The sequence below is a fragment of the Microcaecilia unicolor genome, chromosome 7, assembly GCF_901765095.1.
Source record: "Microcaecilia unicolor chromosome 7, aMicUni1.1, whole genome shotgun sequence".
Taxonomy (NCBI): domain Eukaryota; kingdom Metazoa; phylum Chordata; class Amphibia; order Gymnophiona; family Siphonopidae; genus Microcaecilia; species Microcaecilia unicolor.
Window position 1 is genome coordinate 239938000 of NC_044037.1, and position 23088 is coordinate 239961087.

The 23088-nt window shown below is 43.4% G+C and overlaps 1 protein-coding gene across 1 annotated transcript in view; it reads left to right on the forward strand.

Moving 5' to 3' along the window:
• Positions 1-23088, forward strand: part of DPP4 (dipeptidyl peptidase 4) — a 187345-nt gene that overhangs the window by 128531 nt on the left and 35726 nt on the right. Inside the window, 6 exon segments of the mRNA XM_030209009.1 lie at positions 3318-3425; positions 3512-3585; positions 5404-5451; positions 13290-13405; positions 13500-13547; positions 18142-18240. Coding sequence (XP_030064869.1) covers positions 3318-3425; positions 3512-3585; positions 5404-5451; positions 13290-13405; positions 13500-13547; positions 18142-18240 — 493 coding nt within the window.

Genomic DNA, 23088 nt, shown 5'->3' on the forward strand with positions numbered 1-23088 from the left:
ATCGGGAGAAAAAGAAAACCCTTGGAAATGGCTTGTGTTGCAGTAACCCGGCGGTAATTGGGTATCACCATGTGCTGCCCGGTTACAGCTAGGTTAGCACAACAGCCCTTATTGCCATCTCAGTGGGTGGCAGTAAGGGCTCCCTGTCACATGGCCATGTGGTAAGAGTACTTTTACCGCATGTCCATGTGTGCCTGGGGTCTTTTTACCGGCTGCAGTAAAAAGGGCCCTGGTGCATGGGAAAAATGGTCCCTGACGCTAGCGCAGGACCCTTTTTCCAGCAGCTTGGTAAAAGGACCTCTAAATTACATTTAGGCTGTAATAGTAACAAGATTCTGAGCTCATTAGTCATTACTAAATCTTCACTTCCCCAGCTGTAAAAGACTAAGATACAGACTAACACATGCATGCAGCTTTTCCAACATGAGCACGCAGCTGTGGAATGCACTGCCACTTGACCTGAAAACTATTTACGACCTAATCACCTTTCGAAAATCACTGGACTTATCTCTTCAACAAGGCATACCACCAGTGGTGTGCTGGAGCAGGCTCTCACAGGCTCTCGAGAGCTGTTTGTTAAGTTTTTAAGAATTTTGGGAGCCGGTTCTCCATGGCTACTTTAACAAATGGATCCCAAAATGTGGGCTTGGGCCCCTCCTGAATTCTCTTTTACTTTGCTGGCGAGAGAGAGAGCCCCCTGTTAACAATTTACCAGCACACCCCTGCGATACCACAATGATCAATAATAGGAATTGTATCGCATCACCACTTACCTGATATTCTGATTGTTTTCTTTTTATACCAGATTGCTTAACTCTATTATGTTATACTTGTTCTTTATGTAATACCAATTGTTTCTTTACTCTTGAATGGCGAATCCCATGATGGAATATTGTAAGCCACATTGAGCCTGCAAATAGGTGGGAAAATGTGGGATACAAATGCAACAAATAAATAAATAAATTACATGTATGCCAGTCTTCATACTACTACCACTTGCAGACCTAAACCATCCCGTGGACCTGATTACTGCAGATGCATCTCTCATCAGCTGTCCACCCCCACTGTCCAACATCTCTTCTTCACTCTTCCCACTCCCCATTCTGCAGTCAAGTATCTATTCCTGTCCCTTTTCTTCCATCTCTTGCACTCGTAAATGTTATCTTTACCTTTATTCATTGTGGTCCTGGAGCCATCCTTCTGACACATCCCACCCATGCCAGAAACTTGAAGTTCAGTTATAGAGATTAGGACATAGCAGAGGGAAGGCTCTGGTGCTGAAAAGAGGAAGAAGTTGTAAATTGTTGCCACTGCCATAATGGCTAATGGTAAAGACAAACATTCAGCAGCACAGAAGGTAGCGAGGGAAGAGAGTGAGAGATGCTGATTGCTCCCTAGACACCCCTTCTCTCCAAAATAATAAAGTCCTTCATGAAAAAAAAATTATTAATATACCATCTTTCTATGGTACAACCAAAGCAGTTTACGTATTACATACAGATACTTTCTCTGTCCCTTGTGGGCTCACAATTTAAGTTTTGTACCTGGGGCAATGGAGGGTTAAGCAACTAGCCCAGGGTCAAGGGGCTGCAGTGTGAATTGAACCTGGTTACTGTGCTAACCATTAGGAAGATGGCAGCTTCAAGGGATAAGCCCTCACTGTTACGCTTTACTTAACCATCACTACACTACTCAAAATAAGAAAAAAATATCACAAAACAAGTTAGAAAAACAGCCAACCAATCAAGACACCATCTTGACTCCTCTTTTAAGATCTAATGAAGTATCCTTTGTTTGCACACTTCCAACATCTGGAAAACTCACAAGAGTTACTTTGATGTAACATTATATTAGGTCAACCCATGAACCTTCCAGCGAAGATCTACTTATGAAAGTTTGACTGGACACCATATGCATGACATTATCATCACAATGCTTGATTCAGTGTGTATAGCTTACTGAATGAAGCAGAAAGTGGTGAATTTTCTTCATAGGAGCCAGTATTTTCAGATTTTTGTACTGAAAGTGAGGATCCACTAGATAAGGTAAAATTTACTGACTGGCCAATTTGTAGCCAAATGCGGTGATGGTAAAGACAGTATTGACCCTTAATCTTGTGGCAGTTAATGAAGATGAGACAGCAAATAAAGACCAGAACCTCAAAACAATTAATTGTTAAACCATGTCAAATTGCTTTGCTTTGTGGAACGAAGCAGCTCATAGCACACAGTGTGCTGATATTGTCAGGAAAAAACTGAGTACCTATAGTCCCTAATGCCACAAGATAGAATGTGTACTACAACTGAATTGAGATGACTTTAGAGAAAATTTGCAAGAAGTTTCTTGTGCCCTGAATGTTACTCTTTAATTTTTTAAAGAGGTTTGCAGTAGAGAGTGGAGGAGTAGCCTAGTGGTTAGTGCAGCAGACATTGTTCCTTGAAAACTGGGTTTTGATTCCCACTGTAGCACCTTGGGACTCTGGGCAAGTCACATAACCCTCCATTGCCCCAGGTACAACTAAGTACCTGTATATACTATGTAAACAGCTTTGAATGTAGTTGCAAAAACCACAGAAAGGTATATCAAGTCCCATATCTATTTGTTGTGAGGATGGATAATGGACTGATTAGTGTGTGGTATATTTTCTGTTAGTGATTTATGTTTTTACTATGTGTCTGATTTGTGTAAACTGGACTGATCCGACTAGTTCTGTATTGCAGTACATAAGAAATTCAAAATAAATAAATATGATTTTGAAGGAAGGAAGACTCAGAGGAAACATGAGAACCTACATCATTGTTAAGAGAGTGATAGATGCCTGGGACAACCTATCAGCAATGGTGTTGGTAACCAAACCATAATTAAATGTAAACATTTGTGGGACAATCACAGACCACAGTGACAAGGCAATGAAGGGTTAACAAGCAGAAAAAATGAAGAAGGTAGCTTGAGTATTTGCTCAGTCATATCAAACTTCCTACAGCCAGAGAGGAGAGAATCAAGCCACTGGGTGGACAATATGATGGTATCAGGCTTCTGAAAATCTGAGTAAAGTGCAGAGAGCAGGTGTAGTTACAAACCTAAAACAAGCATGATTTAGACTGATATACCCAGGGTAATGGTAAGGACAGACTTGAGATGCTGAGCAAAAGACATCGGAGAAACTGTTGTTAAGTTTGGACATTTGTATTTTTTCCATACAGTTATTGAAATATGCAAAACCTCCTTTCTGCTGCTTTTGCTGCAGATATTTTCACATGACTCTACTCCTCAGATCAATATATATATATATATGTTTGTCCAAAATTGTCTTTCAGTTTCAACCTTCTGAGCCCCATTTTGCACCAGATGGCATAAGTTATTATAGAGTCTTCAGCAATGATGCAGGTTACAAGCACATTCATTACTTTAAGAATGGTAATGGGGTGAGTACAAAACTGATATGCTATTCATACAGGATTTGATATTTTGAGGTCTCTAAGGACTTATAATGAACCTCTTTTATTCTTAGACGCAAAAAGCAGAACTGATCACAAATGGAAAGTGGGAAGTGATAAATATAGCATCTGTAACCAAGGACTCTATGTAAGTATTTACACCCAAATAAATGTAGCATTGAATTTGTATTTGTTTATGGTTTATCACATATTTAGTATACCGCTATACGAAACAAAGTTTATAGTGGTTTACAGTCTAAAACACTTAGGGGGTTGTTTACTAAAGCTTAGCTTGAGTAAAGGTAAGTGGGGCAGAACACACACATGGCACTGGACGCCACATGAATTTCCACTTTAAAAATCAGCTTGCAAACAGGCAGATATAAAGTACCCATAAACATGTAAGCACTGTAGAGATACTTGCATTTGGCCAGTCCATGGTAGTAAGTGGCTTATAAGCTGTTCACAGCCATGGGCTGAATTAACCCTCAGATGTTCAAAACTGGGGTATGTCCAGTCTCTAGCATTGAATATCTGGGTTAGTGTGGCAACTAAGAAGTTAACTAGTCACTGGCCGTTATTGAGACCAGGGCCCAATTAACTCGGCAGATAAAGTTAGGACAGCATTTTTGCTGAATATTGCTGCTAACTGCTAAGTAGTAGCTCTGCCCAAGCTCCGCCCCCAGACTGCCCCTACCTAGCTGCTTTTACAATGGCCAGTTAGAACTCATATTCAGCAGTATGACCTGTGACAGAACAGTGTGTTTTAAGCCTGTAAACTACCTAAATTAATTTGGAAGTATATTCCTCTTGTTTGGCCAGCAGGTGGTACATGTTTATGCTTAAAGCTGTTACAGAGGACTGACCTCTCCTTCTTTTAGTTATCACACAGATAAAAGAGATGCCTGTAGTGATGTAACCAATTTTTTTAATGTGACTATTCTAGGCTCTAATTGGCCCAGGAGCTCTTTTTTTTTTGGGGGGGGGGGGGGATTTTACTAGCTTTTTCTCTAGTTTCAGCCTGGGAGAAGAGAGAGAGTAAGCTCTTTGCTAAAGCCCTGTAAAAAACAATTATATTTGATAGCTTGTCAGCAGCTATATGTCCTGATCTCCCCAGGTACTTTTTAGAAAGTAAAGAAATGTTTAGTTAGTGTTATAATTGATCCATATTTCAGTTATCTGTTATTGTTTGCTGATTGCACATTTTTTGTTCATTGTTCAATATATATTTTAAAAACAATAGACAATTATTTATTGCCTCTGTCTGTCTGGACTGATAAAGAATCTTGGTGGTTTGTGTGTTGGGTCTGTGAGTGCTTTCTGGGAACTGTGGGACCACTGGGAGTGTGGCCCCAGTAACCTAGAAATCACTGGGGATATTTTGAGAGCGGAAGACTTGCCCAAAGGCTGTTGTGACCTAGCCAGTGGGAGGAGGGTGCTAGTATAGAGCACAAGAGGCAGGTTTAGGCAGACCTGAGCTGTACTGGGGATAGACCCTCTAAGTGGCTGTGGGGTAACCCCAGGCGGGTGGCTAAGCATTTTGTGACATGACCCAATTAAGTGCCACTGAATATCAATGACCATCCAATTCAGCAGTGTTTAACCAGACAGGAGTCTCTCTTGCCTAGTTAAACCCCCTTGAATATTGACCCCATGTATATTATCAGGTATACAGATAAAGTAGCACATATGAGTTTATCTTGTTGGGCAGACTGGATGGACCATACCGGTCTTTCTCTGCCATCATCTACTATTATGGCCTGCTTGCCCTGGGACTAGTAGTATGGAATGTTGCTACTGTGACCTAGATTGGGCCACTGTTGGAAACAGGATAATAGACTAGATGGACCACCCAGTATGTCTATTCTTTGGAGTAGTATGAGTGAACCTCCTTCATGAATTGGGGTCATCACTACTTTATACATTCATTTTTTAATGGACACATATATAATCTTTTATTTTGCAGATACTACATTAGTAATGATGGATACCCAGGCAGAAGACATCTTTACAAGTAAGATAAGTGGCTTTTGTGACTAATGTTGAGAAATAAATACAAGTTTGAACTGCACTAATATTAGTATCATTTATCAAAACACTAGTAAAAAAGGCCCGTTTCTGACACAAATGAAACGGGCGCTAGCAAGGTTTTCCTTGGAGTGTGTATGTTTGGGAGAGTGTATGTGAGAGTGACTGTTTGAGAGTCAGAGTGAAAGTGTGAGTGTGTGAGAGAGAGTGAGTCTGGGTGTGAGTGTGTTTGTGAGAGAGTGTGTGTGAGAATGAGAGTGTGTGCAAGTCTGTATGTGAGACACAGTGTGAGAGAGTGTGTGTGTGTGGGCAAGAGAGAGAGTGTGTGTGTGAGACACAGATTCTCTGTGAGAGTGAGTGTATGACACCAAGCGAGTGTGTGTGTGAGCCGTGCCCTCCCAATCCATGGCCATCTGTCCCCTGCCCCCTCCATTCATCCTTTTCCAGCAATTCCCCTCTGTCCCTGAGTCGTGCCCTCCCAATCCATGGCCATCCATGTTTGTCTGTCACCTGCCCCCTCCATTCATCCCTATCCAGCATTTCCCCTCTCTGCCTGAGGCCTGCCCTGCAATCCATATCCATCCATGCCCATCTGTGCCCTCCATTCATCCCTATGCAGCAATTCCCCTCTCCCTGAGTCCTGCCCTTCCAATCCATGCCCATCCATGCTCCTCTGTCACTTGGCCCCTCCATTTTTCCCTATCCAGCATTTCCCCTCTCTGCCTGAGGCCTGCTCTGCAATCCATATCCATCCATGCCCATCTGTCCCCTCCATTCATCCCTATCCAGCAATTCCCCTCTCCCTGAGTCCTGCCCTTCCAATCCATGCCCATCCATGCTCATCTGTCACCTGGCCCCTCCATTTTTTCCTATCCAGCATTTCCCCTCTCTGCCTGAGGCCTGCTGTGCAATCCATATCCATCCATGCCCATCTGTCCCCTCCATTCATCCCTATCCAGCAATTCCCCTCTCCCTGAGTCCTGCCCTTCCAATCCATGCCCATCCATGCTCCTCTGTCACCTGGCCCCTCCATTTTTCCCTATCCTGCATTTCCCCTCTATGCCTGAGGCCTGCTGTGCAATCCATATCCATCCATGCCCATCTGTCCCATCCATTCATCCCTATCCAGCAATTCCCCTCTCCCTGTGTCCTGCCCCTTCCAATCCATGCCCATCCATGCTCATCTGTCACCTGGCCCCTCCATTTTTCCCTATCCAGCAATTTCCCTCTCTCCCTGAGTCCTGCCCTCCCAATCCATGCCCCTCTTTCCCCTGCCCCCTCCATTCATCCATTTCTAGTAATTCCCCTCTCTCCCTGTGCCCTGCCCTCCTAATCCATACCCATCCATGCTCCTCTGTCCCCTGCCGCCTCCATTCATCCTTTTCCAGCAAGACCCCTCTTGCCCTTCCATGACCCCCCCCTCGCATCCATGCTACTCTCTCTCCCATGTCCCAGCCTGGCCCGCCCTCTTCTCCCCCCCCCCCACTTCGCATCCATGCCTCGCATCCATGCCCCCCCTTCGCATCCATGCACCCCCCCCCCCCGTTCGCATCCATGCTTCCTTTTTTTTTTTTTCTTCTTCGTTTTAACTTTACCTCCGTGGCGGTTCGTGCAGCGAAGCGTCAGGGAAGGAGGCGGCGCTCCCGACGTCTAGCTTTACGTCGGGAGCGCCGCCTCCTTCCCTGACGCTTCGCTTCCCGATTTGTTTGGTTTGAGGCGAGGGCGGGGCAGAGACGGCTGGCTGGCTTGAAGGCTTCACTGGGAGTGACGTCAGATGGCTTCAAGGCTTCAAGGCTTCAGCTTGAAGCTTCCGGCTTCAAACTTCCGGCTTCACAGAACGTTGTCTTCAGAACGTTCACGGTGCGTTTTATTATATTAGATTAACAAAAATGCATAGGCCCATTGTAAAATGGAAATTGTAAAACTGCTTTCATTAATAAAAAGTAAACATATATTTCTCATTATATAAATTCTGCTGGATTTGCAGAGTGAAAATAGACCTGTTTACTAAAGTGTGCTAAGCATGTAATATATGGATGAGCACATAGTAACTGTTACCATACTGGCATGACAGCACACTCTGATTCACACAGTAAATGTATGCTGTGTTAAAGTCAGGAAGTAGGCAGAGAATGGGCATTACTGCACAATTCAGTTAGAGCAGGGATGGGAAACCTTGGTCCTCGAGTGCCGCATCCCAGTCAGGTTTTTATGATTTCCCCAATGTATACCCATAAGATCAATTTGCATGCACTGCTTCATTGTATGCAAATAGATTCATGCATATTCATTGATGAAATCCTGAAAAACCTGACTGCGTTAGTACCATATATAATCAAATATAAAATTATATATTTTGACCAAAATAAATGCATCTAAAATGTAACACTGGTTTATATTCAAGACCTACCTCCCTCCTGCCCCATAATATCCCTCCCAGTAGTGCCCCTCCTCCTCTGACACTGCTGCTACTGCCACCAGCCTTCCTGAACTGGCAGACTTCTCACTGATTCCCCCTCCCCCCTCAAACAGGCACAGCTCAAACTTTGTTCCTCGCTCCCTCCCCCAGATGACCCCCCCCCCCAGACCCACCGGTAGGCCCCCCCCCCCTCATGCCTACTTTACCTCTCTGGTGGTCTAGCGGTACATTGGGGCACTTGCTCCCACCCATGCCGTCTCCGTGGTAAAAATCGCTGCCGAGACTGCCACTGTAAGTCACAGCAGCCATTTTTATCACTGAGACAGCATGGACAGGAGCAAGTGGGAATCGCTCCTGCCCCAACACGCCAATAGACTACCAGAGAGGTAAAGTAGACTGGGGGGGGGGGGCTACTGGTGGGTTCAGAAAGGGGATTCATCCAGGGGGAGAGAGGAACTAAGTGCGAGCTAAGCTGCTTGGGGGAGGGAGGGAGTCAGTGATTATTCTACTGGCTCAGGGGAGCTGGTGTAGAGCTGCTAAAGGGGTCCCACTATTTGAGAGGGAGATTTTATATCAGAGTTAACAGTTTTCTCCTAATTAATGGGGTGGGGGGCTGTTTTCTCAGTTTATACTCAGTTGGGTTTATATTCAGTTATATATGGTACTTAAATGCACCTTATCCCTTTTGCAGTCAGTGTGGGTGAACTTACCACTTACTCAGCAGAAGGCATGAGAGTTCTTCAGAGCTAATTGCCAACACACAGAATGCTTTTAAGAACTTTTTGTGCAGTAACTGTAGAGAGGTGTGGTAGCCGTGTTAGTCCACTCTTAAAGGTTATAAATAGAAATCAAACAAAATAAAACATGGAAAACAAAATAAGATGATACCTTTTTTATTGGACATAACTTAATCAAGAAATGTATTAAGTTACTACTACTACTACTATTTAGCATTTCTATAGCGCTACAAGGCATACGCAGCGCTGCACAAACATAGAAGAAAGACAGTCCCTGCTCAAAGAGCTTACAATCTAATAGACAAAAAATAAATAAAGTAAGCAAATCAAATCAATTAATGTGAACGGGAAGGAAGAGAGGAGGGTAGGTGGAGGCGAGTGGTTACAAGTGGTTACGAGTCAAAAGCAATGTTAAAGAGGTGGGCTTTCAGTCTAGATTTAAAGGTGGCCAAGGATGGGGCAAGACGTAGGTGCTCAGGAAGTTTATTCCAGGCGTAGGGTGCAGCGAGACAGAAGGCGCAAAGTCTGGAGTTGGCAGTAGTGGAGAAGGGAACAGATAAGAAGGATTTATCCATGGAGCGGAGTGCACGGGAAGGGGTGTAGGGAAGGACAAGTGTGGAGAGATACTGGGGAGCAGCAGAGTGAATACATTTATAGGTTAGTAGAAGAAGTTTGAACAGGATGCGAAAATGGATAGGGAGCCAGTGAAGGGTCTTGAGGAGAGGGGTAGTATGAGTAAAGCGACCCTGGCGGAAGATGAGACGGGCAGCAGAGTTTTGAACCGACTGGAGAGGGGAGAGGTGACTAAGTGGGAGGCCAGCAAGAAGCAGATTGCAGTAGTCTAAACGAGAGGTGACAAGGGTGTGGACGAGGGTTTTGGTAGAGTGCTCGGAAAGAAAGGGGCGGATTTTACGGATGTTGTAAAGAAAGAAACGACAGGTCTTGGCAGTCTGCTGGATATGAGCAGAGAAGGAGAGAGAAGAGTCAAAGATGACCCCAAGGTTTCGAGCTGAGGAGACAGGGAGAATGAGAGAGCCATCAACAGAAATAGAAAACGGGGGGAGCGGGGAGGTATCATCTTATTTTCTTTTCCATGTTTTATTTTGTTTGATTTCTATTTATAACCTGTGCAGTAACTATATGAGAACACACTGGGAATGCCCACAACAGTGCATAACCTTTGCACTTACTGCATGTCACCGTAATTTGTGCATCCACTATGCAGTCAGGTACAACAAAGTTACACTTTAGTAAGTAGGCCCTTTGCTTTCACTTTCAAGATTATCTCAGAAAAACTATATGTCCAAATTAACATCAGCTTTTTAATACATGCAGTTTTCTGGGTTAGAAAACACATTTACATACTTGCTGGAACACACAATGGAAGCAGCCATTTTACAAATATACACAAGGAAAAAAGAAGCAGCAAGAACCCAGCAGCTTCTACATGGATGCTGTGATTAACAATGTGTAAGTGGCACAACTTCCTCTTGTAGCCACTGATTAAGCCATGAAGCTGCAACAGGATATAAAGAAAAGTTACTCTCGTAAAGCCCTGGCTGAAACAAACATTTTAAAAAAATCTATGCATATCTTTGAGCTACTGTAAAAATTCCCCATAAACATGTTTTTCCCCTTGTAAAATGGGAAATACAAATGGTTGCTGTCCTTCTCCCTATCCCCTGAAAGTGAAAATGGAAAGGAAAGCCAGTCTCTGTCAGCCATAGGTATTATGGCCATTCTGAACAAAGCAGTAAGTAGGTCAGCAAAGCAGCCTAGTAGTTAGTGCAGTAGACTGTAAACTAAGGGACTCAAGTCCAAGTCCCACTTCAACATTTTAAAAAAGTATTATTCAGGTTCTGGAGGGATCACATTTACAAAAAAAAGGAATTAATAGTGGGGTTTGAACCTGTGACGCTTGGTTTACAGTCCACTGTATTAACCACTAGACTACTCCTCTATTCTGTAAGAACCATTTTTTTGAACATGAAGCCAGACAGATGTTTATGTCCCTGGGTTTGGGTTTTTTTTTGCCATTCAAAAGTTGGAAGTTTCACTTTGGAAAATGGTTATTCAGTTTGGACATTTTCAGTGCAAAAACATTCATCTCACAATCATAATCAAACAGGAAATCTAGACGTTTTTCCTGTTTGATTACAGCTGTGAGATGGACCGGGGGTTTTCTTGGACATTTTGAGCAGGAGGGGTTTTTTTGGACTTAGATCTTTTTCTTTCTTTCTTTCTTTTTTTATTTTTTTAAACCTCTCATCATTTCCTAAGCCAGTGGTTTCACTATTTTTTAAGTTGGGGCCACTTAGGATCCAATAAGGGGCATAATCAAACACGGACACCCATCTCCATGGGCGACTATCTCTGAGGACGGGTCCATGAAGGGGCGGGACAGACCGTATTTTTGAAAAAGATGGGCGTCCATCTTTTGCTTCGATAATACGGTTGGTGCCGGGCAAATGCATCGGATTGGGGCGGATTTGAGATGGGCAGTATCGGTTTTCAGCAATAATGGAAACTGAAGCCACCCAGCTCAAAAACGAACAACTCCAAGGCATTTGGTCGTGGGAGGGGTCAGGATTCGTAGTGCACTGGTCCCCCTCACATGCCAGGACACCAACCGGGCTTCCTAGGGGGCACTTGTAAAAAGTAAAAAAAAAATTAAAATACCTCCCAAGTCCATAGCTGCCTTACCTTTGGTGCTGAGCCCCCCAAATCCCCCCAAAACCCACTCCCCACAACTCTACACCATTACCATAGCACTTATGGGTGAAGGGGGGCACCTAGATGTGGGTACAGTGGGTTTTGGGGGGCGGTTTGGAGGGCTCCCATTTACTAGCACAAGTGTAACAGGTGGGGGGGGGGGGCTGGGTCCACCTGCCTGAAGTCCACTGCACCCACTAACAACTGCTCCAGGGACCTGCATACTGCTGTGATGGAGCTGTGTATGACATTTGAGGCTGGCATACAGGCTGGTAAAAAAAAGTTTTTTAAGTTATTTTTTTTGTGTGGGAGGAGTGACCACTGGGGGAGTCAGGGGAGGTCATCCCCGATTCCCTCCAGTGGTCATCTGGGCAGTTGGGGCACTTTTTGGGGACTTGTTCGTGAAAAAAAGCGGCCCAAATTCTCACTACTGCCGCCCTTATTTTTTTCCATTATCGGCCGAGGACACCCATCTCTCCTCGGCCGATAAACACGCCCCAGTCCCACCTTCACCACGCCTCCAACACCCCCCGTCAACTTTGTTCGTTCCTGTAACAGACTGCAGTTGGAGGCACCCAAAATCGGCTTTCGATTATACCAATTTGGGCGCCCATGAGAGAAGGGCGCCCATCTCCCGATTTGGGTCGAAATATGGGCGTCTTTCTCTTTTGAAAATAAGCCAGAATGTGTTAAAGGAAAGCTGACATATGTATCCCCATGAAGGGCTGTGACACTGCTGACCACAGTGTGTGTTAATGACATCCATCCCTACCAGGCCCCCTTTAAACTTTTCATTGGAGGTATGGTTCCAAATGCATTCTCTTCTTCCATTGAGAAATGCCTTGTCCTTCAAACGTACGGCCCTTCCCCCCTTCCATTTCTTGCACTCTGTCAGGAGTTGTAAAGAGAGAGAGAAGTCAAGAAAAAACTGAATAATTATGGGGACCACCATAGAGGTCTCCAGGGGCCACTACTGGTCCCCAGGCCATGGATTGAAGAGCACTGTCCTAAGCCTAATATTTCAGTTGTAGTTCTAGAAAAGTACAGTCAAAGGAAAATTAGCAGAAAAAACCCCATCTATTTTGAGGGTAATTATATAACAGGGTGCATAAGTAACACCACTTTTTAAAGGAAAACTTTTTGCATACTTTCAAATTGAACTAGAAAATTATTCACATTTACACCTACTCTTTAGAATGCACAACTTTCCTGGCTTATTTTGTACACATATGTGCGTATTTATATAGAGGGTCTTTTACTAAGCCGCAGTAGCGTTTTTAACTCACGGTAAATGCTGAGATCCTGGTGGTACGTGCTATTTTATAAATGGTGCCAAACTTGTAGTGCCATTCATAGAATAACGCTCAGCAAGCATCTTTTTCGGTGCCCAAATTTGGACACCATTTACTGAATCTATTCCAATATGTGCATAAATTTATGCACGTCACAGCCACTTTATACAAGCCTACTTCTGCATGTAACATTTCAAATTTCAACTTTATTGGATGTATCGCTAAGCCAGTAAAAGATCTAAGCAGTTTACAATAAAGAATTCAGGAAGTGGTGGATATCGTAAAGCATGACAATAAGGCCTGGGACATAGGAGCCAACTTTTCAAAATTATTGGGGGTGCTAAGCCCAATGAAAATAACTCCTCCCTGGACACATACAAGGAATTTTCTCAGTATTGGGGGTGCTCAAGCACCCACAGCACCCACAGAGTCGGCTCCAATGGCCTGGGATACAGCAATAGAATAAAAAAAAAATAAAATAAAATCACAATAATTATCAGATAACACACTATTTACCTGTGGAAATGCCTTATTACCCTTGATATATTTATATGATATTTTGACAATATCTGCAAAAGTGTTAGGCATCTAATATCTCTATAAACAAATATAATTTGTGTTGATTTTAATGTAGTAAAAATCAACCCTTTCTTACACTTTGCAGACAAAAAATGGCGGGTGACCCAATTTGTATTAGTTGCAGCATGCGACCAGAAAGATGCCAGTATTATTCTGTATATTTTAGCAAAACTTCCAGTTACTATAGGTTGACTTGTCATGGTGAGTATGAACCTCAATATAAAATTCAAAATATGGCTGTATTTAGAAATACATTTATGAAAGCTGTAAACCTCTTCTTGTACTATTGTCACAGGTCCAGGCATACCTATTTATACCCTACATAGAAGCACCGATGATAAAGGTATGTTATGGCATTGCCTTAAGGGGTCCTTTTACTAAGCCGCAGCAAAAAGTGTCCTGCGGTAGTGTGGGTATGTGTTTTTGGCGTGCACCGGGCCAGTTTATGCCGTGTCTGGGAAAAGAGGCTTTTCTTCAATGGGCCAGGAAAAGGGCCTGCAGTAAAATTGAAATCAGTATGCACCTATTTACGGTCTGAGCCCTTAACGCCACCCATTGATCTAGCAGTAAGGGCTCACGCGCTACATGTGCAGTGACTGGTCGGTGCGCGCACCAACTGCCGATTAATGCCAGAAACACCATATGCAGTAGGAAATAAAAAAATAATTTGTCCCAACAGTATGGTTGTGTGCCAAATCCGAAATTACTTCCAGGGGACATGCTAGCCAGGTGGTAGTCTCATTTTGGCATGGGCTGCATACGTGTACAGCCTACTACTGTGTCTTTGTAAAAGGGCCCCTAAGTGAATCTGGAAACATTTAAACTCTGTTAATATGTTCCTTAAAACATTTTTTTTAATAGTAGGGGAAGTATTTAATGTCCTTATTTGAGATATTAAAAAGAATTTGTTGCCGAAGAACGTGGTGAAGGCGGTTAGCTTGGCAGAGTTTAAAAAGGGTTTGGACGGTTTCCTAAAGGACAAGTCCATAGACCGCTACTAAATGGACTTGGGAAAAATCCACAATTTCGGGAGTAGCATGTATAGAATGTTTGTACGTTTGGGAAGCTGCCAGGTGCCCTTGACCTGGATTGGCTGCTGTCGGGGACAGGATGCTGGGCTTGATGGGCCTTTAGTCTTTTCCCAGTATGGCATTACTTATGTACTTATTGTACAATGATATAATTTTTATGATACTAAGGGGGAATATATTAAGGTCTGCTAGAAGTAGGGCTTTTATTGTACCTTAATTTACCATGGGAGTGACTAAATTGAAGTAGCTCAGTATCACAGATTAGTCACTCCTGCAGTATAGAAATAAATCTGCTTGCAATCAACTAGGAGCATCAGTAGCTTGAGGTATCACTGCTAGAGGTCAAGTAAAAGATACTTATGTAGTGGCTTGACCCTTAGCAGTAATCCCATGAGACTACTGCCAAGGGATTGTGGTCGCAATTTTGAATCAGCACCAGCAAAGGACAGGGTAACTGGGGATCACTCCAACCTTGACCCAACTAGTCATCATAGGAACCAACTTTTCAAAATGATTGAGGGTGTTGAATGAATGCATACTTGCTCAAGAAGTCTTGGCATGCTGCTCAGAGCCAGAAACAAGTAGCGGGGAGCAGCAGCAGTCCATTTATTTCGCTGGTGGGGCACGGTATTCCTGCTAGCAAAGATAAAGGAGTTCAGAGATGCCAAGTGTGGCCCATCTCAAAGCTGGAGATTTACCACCGCTATTCTGGAGATTGAAGGCCAATGAGTGAGGTTTTTCTTGTGGGCTCCAGCCATGTCTAAAACTAGTTCTGGCAGATGTACATTCAAAAACTGACATATACATAATACATCCAAAACTTATTATCTTCTCATTTCCATCTTCCAAAATTTCAGACAGCAGCTGTACAGATCAGCAGGACCCAAAGCAGTCCAAAACAAGTAAAGACAGAAACACAGTTTACACCTAATTATTCCCTCAGGGTTCACATTTGAGATTAAAAAGCAAAACCATGTGCATGCAAGGACTGGATAAACGAATTAAAACAAATACCCTTAATATGTAATTTTTGGTAGCTATAATGAAACAGTGATAGAATATTCACATAGCAGCAGCCTGAATCAACAGATTTATTTTCCATTGAACATTTTATTTATTTATTTATGACACGTCTACCCCACATTTCCCGTACAATTTAAAATGAAAGTAAAATAATTAACTTTGTATGAACTTGGCAGATAATAGTGTGCTAAACTGGACAATGGTGGCAAATATAGACTGACCTGACAGAACATCTGCATGAGAAGAAGCCCTTCACTCATTATTCAATATCTGTTTTTGAAATAGTATTAATAAAAATGGCACGTGAATTTTTATAATATACCACTGCAATCCACAAAACAAAAGGAGCAAGTTCTCAAATGCTGTCTTTTTCTTTTGATGTAGGCATAGGAAAAAAAGATGTTAAGACTCCCCGGTTTCAACCTAATGGGTTTTTAAAATTGTACTTATAAATGAACATTATCTTAACCACAGCATCACTTTGTATTTGTTCACACCGGAGTCTGCAAACGCCTCTCTGGTACTCTGTAAGCCGCATTGAGCCTGCAAATAGGTGGGAAAATGTGGGATACAAATGTAACAAACAAATAAATAAATAAGTTGGATTGTTAAGTGCCTGGTTCTCATAACGTTATGTCTGTTAACATCTCTGCACGAATACAGGGAGTCTCTATAACCAGCTTCTCCCAATGACACACTGATTTAAAAATTTAGGACAAATTAGTACCGTAACCGATGAAACCAGTACTTCCTCTGTGTACATCCCTATGCTGCACAAGCCCAAGATGGCATGTTTAACATGTGAGATCAAATAAAAATGCTACCAACAATAAAGAATGAAAACGTGCATAGAGCAACTCACTCGCACCTCCGCTCCTTGCCTCTTCTTGTTCTCCCTCATTTAGTGGCACACTTCAGCAAGAGCAGACTGCTTCAGCCAATCACAAAGGCCTTCCTTCAGCATGTCCTGCCCCTGAGAGATGAAGGAAGGCCCCTGGAGCTGGCTGAAGAAGCCTGTTCCTGCTGATGTGTGCCAGCACTGCTTTAAAAAAAAAAATTAATTGCCGCAAAAAGAAGAGGCAAGTACTGGTGCAGGGGGAGGAAAAAGAGCAAGGGCAGAGGCGAGCCAGAGAGATGTTGTATGGGGAGGGGGGGGGCAAGCAGTGGGGAGAGAAGATGCACAAACAATCCACAGGGGGAGGAGGGGGAGGCGGAGGAGAACGATGCCAAGAGGGGACCCGAGCCCAAATTTTGGGAGCCGATTGTTGATGTAGCTACTTTAACAACCGGCTCCCAAAATTCTTTAAAAAAATTAACAAACGTCTCTCATGAGCTGGTGCGAGCCGTCTCCAGCACACTACTGCTTGGTTCCCAAAATATTGGGAGTGCTCGAGCACCCACAGCACCCACGGATTTGGTGCTGATGCTAGTCATCAGGGATTTTGCCCCAAAGGTTCCTACCATGAAGGTAGGTGATTGTAAGCTCTGTCAAGCAGGGACTGTCTCTTCATGTTCAAGTGTACAATGCTGCGTACGTCTAGTAGCGCTATAGAAATGATAAGTAGTAGTAGTAGGTGGGCTAGAGAAACAGCTGGTCTTCAGCGCAGGGGGCTTTCATAAGGTAGAATTGATTGAGAGGTCAATTGGGTGGGGGGGACATTAGGAATAGGGGATGTGATTAGGAGTGAGCAACATATTTTGGCCAATCCCTTTAAGAAGTAGCTGGGAGCATCAGGCTGTAGCTTTGCGGCCTGTTGCTCCTAGCCAGGAAAAATGTCACCTTTTTGCTGGTGTTATTTTTCCAGAAATAACGCAACTTGCACTGATCACTGCAAGCTGTGCTGTTCAATTTACAGAGGAACCCTTACACAAAACCACAGTAGGGCTACCACAGCAATGGCTTGTGGCAAATCTGCCCTACTGCAGAAGCCTGGCAATAGCTCCGGTGTACCGTGCCGTCATTTCTGGTGCTTGGAAATTTTGGTTTTTTTCACCAGGGGCTTACCCAGTGGTAATTGGGCAGCTCTGCGTGCTGCCTGGTTAGTGCCAGGTTAGCCCAGGAGCCCTTACTGCCTCCTAAATAGGAGGCGGTAATGGCTCCCCCAGGAAATGCCCGCACGATAAGTACTTAACTTACCGCATGGCAATTTCCTTTTTTAAAAAAAGAACTCTTTGTACCAGCTGCGGTAAAAGTGGGACTCGGTGTGTGGCAAATCCACATGCTAACACCACTGCAGGACCCCTTTTACCACAGCGTGGTAGAAGGACCCTATAGTAATGAGGGTTTTGCTGTGTAACTTGCAGTATCGTAGATTAGCATGCTTTACAGAAATATAACACATGTTATTGCCCTTTAATCCAGGTTAAAGGGGCAAATAATGCACATTCTGGCTACAATGCACCTTGATAAATACCTCCATTAGCTGGAAAATAAGAATTAATTGCAATGGACATACACAAACCCAATAATAAAGAGAGCTGCATTGTATTCAATGTGATTTTATCAGTGCTCCCTGCCTAATCCTGTAGGCAGGGCCTTTTCCAAGGATGGGCAAGAAATGGGGGACCACACTGGGAACAAAGTGGGGTGGGGGGTATCGCATCACGCTTTTGGATCAGTCTACAAGTCTGTTAGTATATGAGCCTGAAAGGGAAGGGTTGCACCAAAAGAAACTCTTGCTTATGGCACCATTTTGTGCAGCATCTTCTTTAAGGCTTCATTGTATTGGATTAACCTCCAACTAACCCACCTAAAAAAGGAAATGGGGTTAAAAAAAAAAAGAAAAAGAAAATTGCATGACTAAAATGCCATCTTATTTTGGATTGATCGGTGAATGTGCTTTTACCACTGCTTGCGTTTGATGCTGCTAATTATCTGTTTAGAATTAAGCATCTTGGAAGATAACACCAGGCTGGAAACCTTGTTAAAGGATATTCAGATGCCTTCCACAGAAAATAATACAATTCAGCTGCATGGCTTTGGTAAGTTTATAAGCTGGTTAATTTCTAAATGTTGAAGTTACCCATATGATCAAGGTATTGTTGATTATTGATCATATGATACAAGTTCAGAGCTCCTAAAGAACGTAACACATTTTACCTAAAAATTAAGATATGTAAGGGCTATCAGGGGTGTTCACTGCCTTGCTGAGGACCTAGATCTAATTCCTAGGCCAAATTGTCTTCCCCCAGGGTCAGCTGGGTTGCAGATGCTTCAGAGGCAACATTCATAACCTTTGGGGAGAAGGCAGGCCCAGTCGTCACTTAATGGCAACACCCAGTAGCCTACTTTAGGGCTCATGAATGCACAGTTTGTAAGGAGGAATGTAGCAGCAGTTTTTGGGCTAAATGAGTTAGGAAGGGGTATGAAACAGGAGAAAAATCCCAAGGTAACTCTGAAAGTGCTGGAAGACCAGAGAAGCAGCAGGAAACTGGTAGTGAGAAAAAAAATATTAAGATGTGCCTGTAGGGAGTAATTTTAACTAGGGAGTAAAAGGGCTAATAGGAAAAAAAAAAACGTTTGCTGGCAGAAACAATGAACCAGAACCAATGAATTTTAACCACGGACAGAGTAGAGGAACCTTATCGGACGTGCAATGGGGGGGGGGGGGGGGGGGGGGGGGGGGGGGGGGGGTACAGGATACCGTGTCAAAAGGATATTAGTAAAGGTTAATAGAGAAGATGGCCAAAAAGAGTATCTAAAAGACATATTGTAAGATAAACAAAAAGATTTGTTGAAGTCCGACTATGGCAGAAAAGGGGAACAAGGACAACGCCCAGAGAGTAACTACTCAGTTGTAAATGGAGAAGGCAAAGATACAGAATAATGGGACTATAAATAATGACAGGTGGTTTTAGTACAGGCGTTGAACAAAGATAGAGCGAGAAATCTCAGTCATAAACGGCTGAGGAAACAGGCACTTCCCTCATCTAAAGCGTACTGAGAAAGAAAGAAACTAGAGGTAAAACCACATTAATTATAGGTAGAGAGCTGATGGTGGAAACAAATTATATATTCCCTTAATATATATATATATATAAAAGAAACCAAACAGAGTAAGGACACATTCAAGGAAGAAGGAATATGCCCTAAACATCTTTCCATGAGGGGGACCACAGAGCTGAACAGTAGTGAAAAAGAGAAGTAAGAGTAACTACGGACTTATTAATAAGAAACAGGAAATGTGCTTTACAGCAAAAAACAAGCAAGATTGTAAGATTTAAACTATAAATTGTTCACAAAGACACAGTCGGACAGCTTTCATAAGGGGTAGAGGTTAAGTACCTCTCTAGGCGGATAAAATACAGCACAGGGGAAATGAACCCAGATTGCTTGAAGGGCAGGGACGGGACAGTCCCTCCGTATGAGGTGTAAAAACAGGAGTGTAAAGGCAGGCTGTCAGGGTAAAGTATGTATAGTTCTGAAAACACATACAGCGAACTGCGGTGAATAAGAGCTCAAACAGAGGCAGAAACACTTGATAGGGAGACAGAAGGTAAGATGGAAATGAAAGAAACCGTTCAGGAGCAGACAGACAGAGGACAGATGGTAAAACATATAAGAACACGAAGAAAGTACACCCTATTACAAGAGTAACAGATAGAGATGGAATAGAGAACAGGGATAAAGAAAGAAACGGGCAACCAGGGCGGAGGGTACAAATACCCTAGAGTTGGGCACAGAATATACAAGAGGACGGACAGAGTTCAGTGACAGCGAAAGAAAAGTATAAAATGGCAGTGGATTAACCACAGAAAAGAGTAAAGACGTAGAGAGAGAAAACGGAAGGATGTAATAGGGGACATGAGACACCGGGGAGAAAATTCGGGACCTTACAGAAAACAAGAGTTACAAACAGATAGACATGGACAAAACAAAACAGAAAGAAAACAATGGACGCCCCCAAAACACAGGGACGGGCGTAAGAAAAGGACACAGGTAGAAGCAGGAGAAGTTAGGGTACAGGAGGACAAAGAAAAGGATGGGGAAAGGCTGTCAGAAGAAGAAAGAACATCTGGAGGGAGACAGAACCGAGAACAAAATACAAAATAGATATGATAAAGTTAATGGTTTATAAAGCCCATGGTGCCTACAGTAAATGTATGTGCCAACTGAGCATGTCATGTATAGAATACTAGAATTTATCTAGTCAATATTCAAAACAATTTAACCAGCCTAAGTGAAAACCGGCTGTTATGGGGGTGTTCCATGGGCGGAGTTGGCACTTGACCTGGTTAAGTGCCAATATTCAGCAGTTAACCAGCCAGGGTAACTGCATAAATAGGACTACATAAAGCACAGTCCTGTCTTTATGCGCTAATTCATAGCCGCTTAAGTTCTGAATATCAACTTATCTGGCTATGCGTTAGCCAGCTCAGCATTAACCGGATATTCAATGCCAAAGACCGGACGTAGCCTGGCATTAACTATCCGGGAATAATGACAGTAGTGGTTACAAAGCACTCATTATAGCTGGCTGAATATTGATCCTTAATGTTGTTAAGTGTACACTTATGCATATAAGTGCTAGCTGGGTTCTCAGTGCTATTCAATAAATAAAGGGTAGTTCACAGGGGAAGAGCATGGATGGGGTGTGGGTGAGACCAACATTTACACCTGTAACTTGCAGAATACTGTAAGTATTCTAGAATTCTCTAATGGAATCTTGGTGCCTGGATTCTGTTCTAAAACTAGCACTCAGAATGTAGCATTTAGACACCGACCGACCGATATTCAGCGCTATTTAACCAGCCAGGAATGGCTCCTGGCCGGTTAAATAGCACTTAATCGGGTATCTGCGAATATTCAGTGGGGGATAGCTGGCTATCTCCTGCTGAATATTCGTGGTCAGCACATAGGACTAGATTCTATATATCACATCTAAAAATTCAGTGCTAAAAATGAAATTCGCTTAAGCTCATTCTATAAAGTACGCCTTAATTTGCCTGGAGGCACACTGCCGGCTTTTTCTTTACTGCTGCAACATGAAGATGCAGAGAGCAACTCAGGCAGTGAATCTCTTTGGCACAAACCTCATACCATTTTTGTCACCTTCCTCTAAACTGCTTCAAGTCTTTTTATGTCTTTAGTGTGAAAACTGAACACAGTACTTCAAACATTGTCCCTCCCTCAGTGAATCACAGCTATAACTCCTTTGGAGCTTCCCTATCATGACCTTTCCACCTTAACTCTGAGCCTGTAATTTGTTTTTTGTTTGTGCCTTGTTTGTCTGTTTTGACTAGAGAGTGCCTGCTTACTGGGCTTATAATCTCCTGTGTATTTCTGCAAAGTACTAAGTACACCTTCTTGTGCTATACAAATGATAATAATAAGAAGAATAAGAGTCTGTATGCCTTCCAGGCATAGGTGACCTGTTTATAAATTAGTCTCCTAGTGACCTGTTTATAAATTAGTCTCCTGGTATGGGCTAAGCTTACACCACTTGTTTAAATGCTGAATTAGCCCTGGATATTTAGTACCTGGCCATGTCTGGGCACTTGCATGAAATATCTAGGGCTAATTTAAACTGCACTGGCCACCAGATCTTATGTGGGTCTTAGCTGGAAACTTCATAAATCATTTTAGGTACTGCTTCTCCTCTGATCACCCTGCCCAGTCTTGATACCCCTCCCTCCCTCTCCCTCCAAAGAAAAATAAAGCCCTGGCATGAGCAACCTCCACTCCTCCCCCATAGACCCCCATTGAAAGTCCATGGTGATCTAGTGGGGAATCATATGGGTAGAAGCAATGCCTACTCATAACTGCCTGTTGTGGGTCCGGCCACAAAATGGCCGCCGTGACACCTAGTGGCAGTCTTGAGGTACTCACATTCTTTTTACACTCCTGCATTTAGGTGTGAGCAGTTATGCCTGCAAAAGAGCAGGCATAAGTGGTCATGTCTACATTTGGATACATCTTTGTCAACAAGCTACTATTCAATAATGGTACACAATTTAGACATTATAGAAAACTGGCTTAGTGCTCACTTTTTGGGCACCAGAATTGTGGCACCTTATATAGAATTGCCCCCACCCTCCAAATACTTCTGAATATATGATGCTTAGGGATCGATATTCAAAACAATTGAAGCAGGTAGGAGAGATTCCTGCTAAATCAATCAGAGCTGGCTATCTGCTGATATTCAGTGGCATTTATCAGGCAGTACTGCTGAATACTGGTACTTACCAGCCATTTTGGAACCAGGACCAGACAGGGGCATTGCAGGGATGGAGTGAGGGAGGAGCAGGCAGGCACTCTCAGGCTTACCTTTAAGATCTTTGATGGTCTAAGGGTTCAAAAGGCAGTAGCAATGCCCATTCACTCCTGCCCCTTGCAGCTGCGGCCTCAAAAGAACCACTATAATCTCTAGTGGCAGTTTCACAGTACTAGAGCTAGTACCGTGAAACTGCTGCTAGAGATTGTGGTGGCCACAGGAATGAATAAGCTATCATTCCTGCCTGTTGGCCCCCTCATTCACCAAGTATCTTAAAAGTAGGCCATGGGAGCCTATAGGTGGTGAAGGTGGTGGTGGTGGGGGGGGGGGGGGAGGGTTCTTTTTCGGCCATCTAGTTTCTTTCAGAGGGAAAAGTGATGAATCAGAATTGAGGAGTAGGGAAAGAGAGGGCTATGGATCCTTGGTGGGGAGGGGGGGGGGGTTGGGAAGGAGGGAGCTATGAATCCGGAGGGGGTTAGGAAAGAGTGGGCCTATTGATCTTCAGAAGGGGTCAAAGGGGGGGGGTTTGATCCTTGGAGGGGGATCAGGAGCAAATGGGGGGGTGTCATTGGAAGGACCTGCTTCCCTTATGCAGGCCCCAGCTGAATATCGGCAG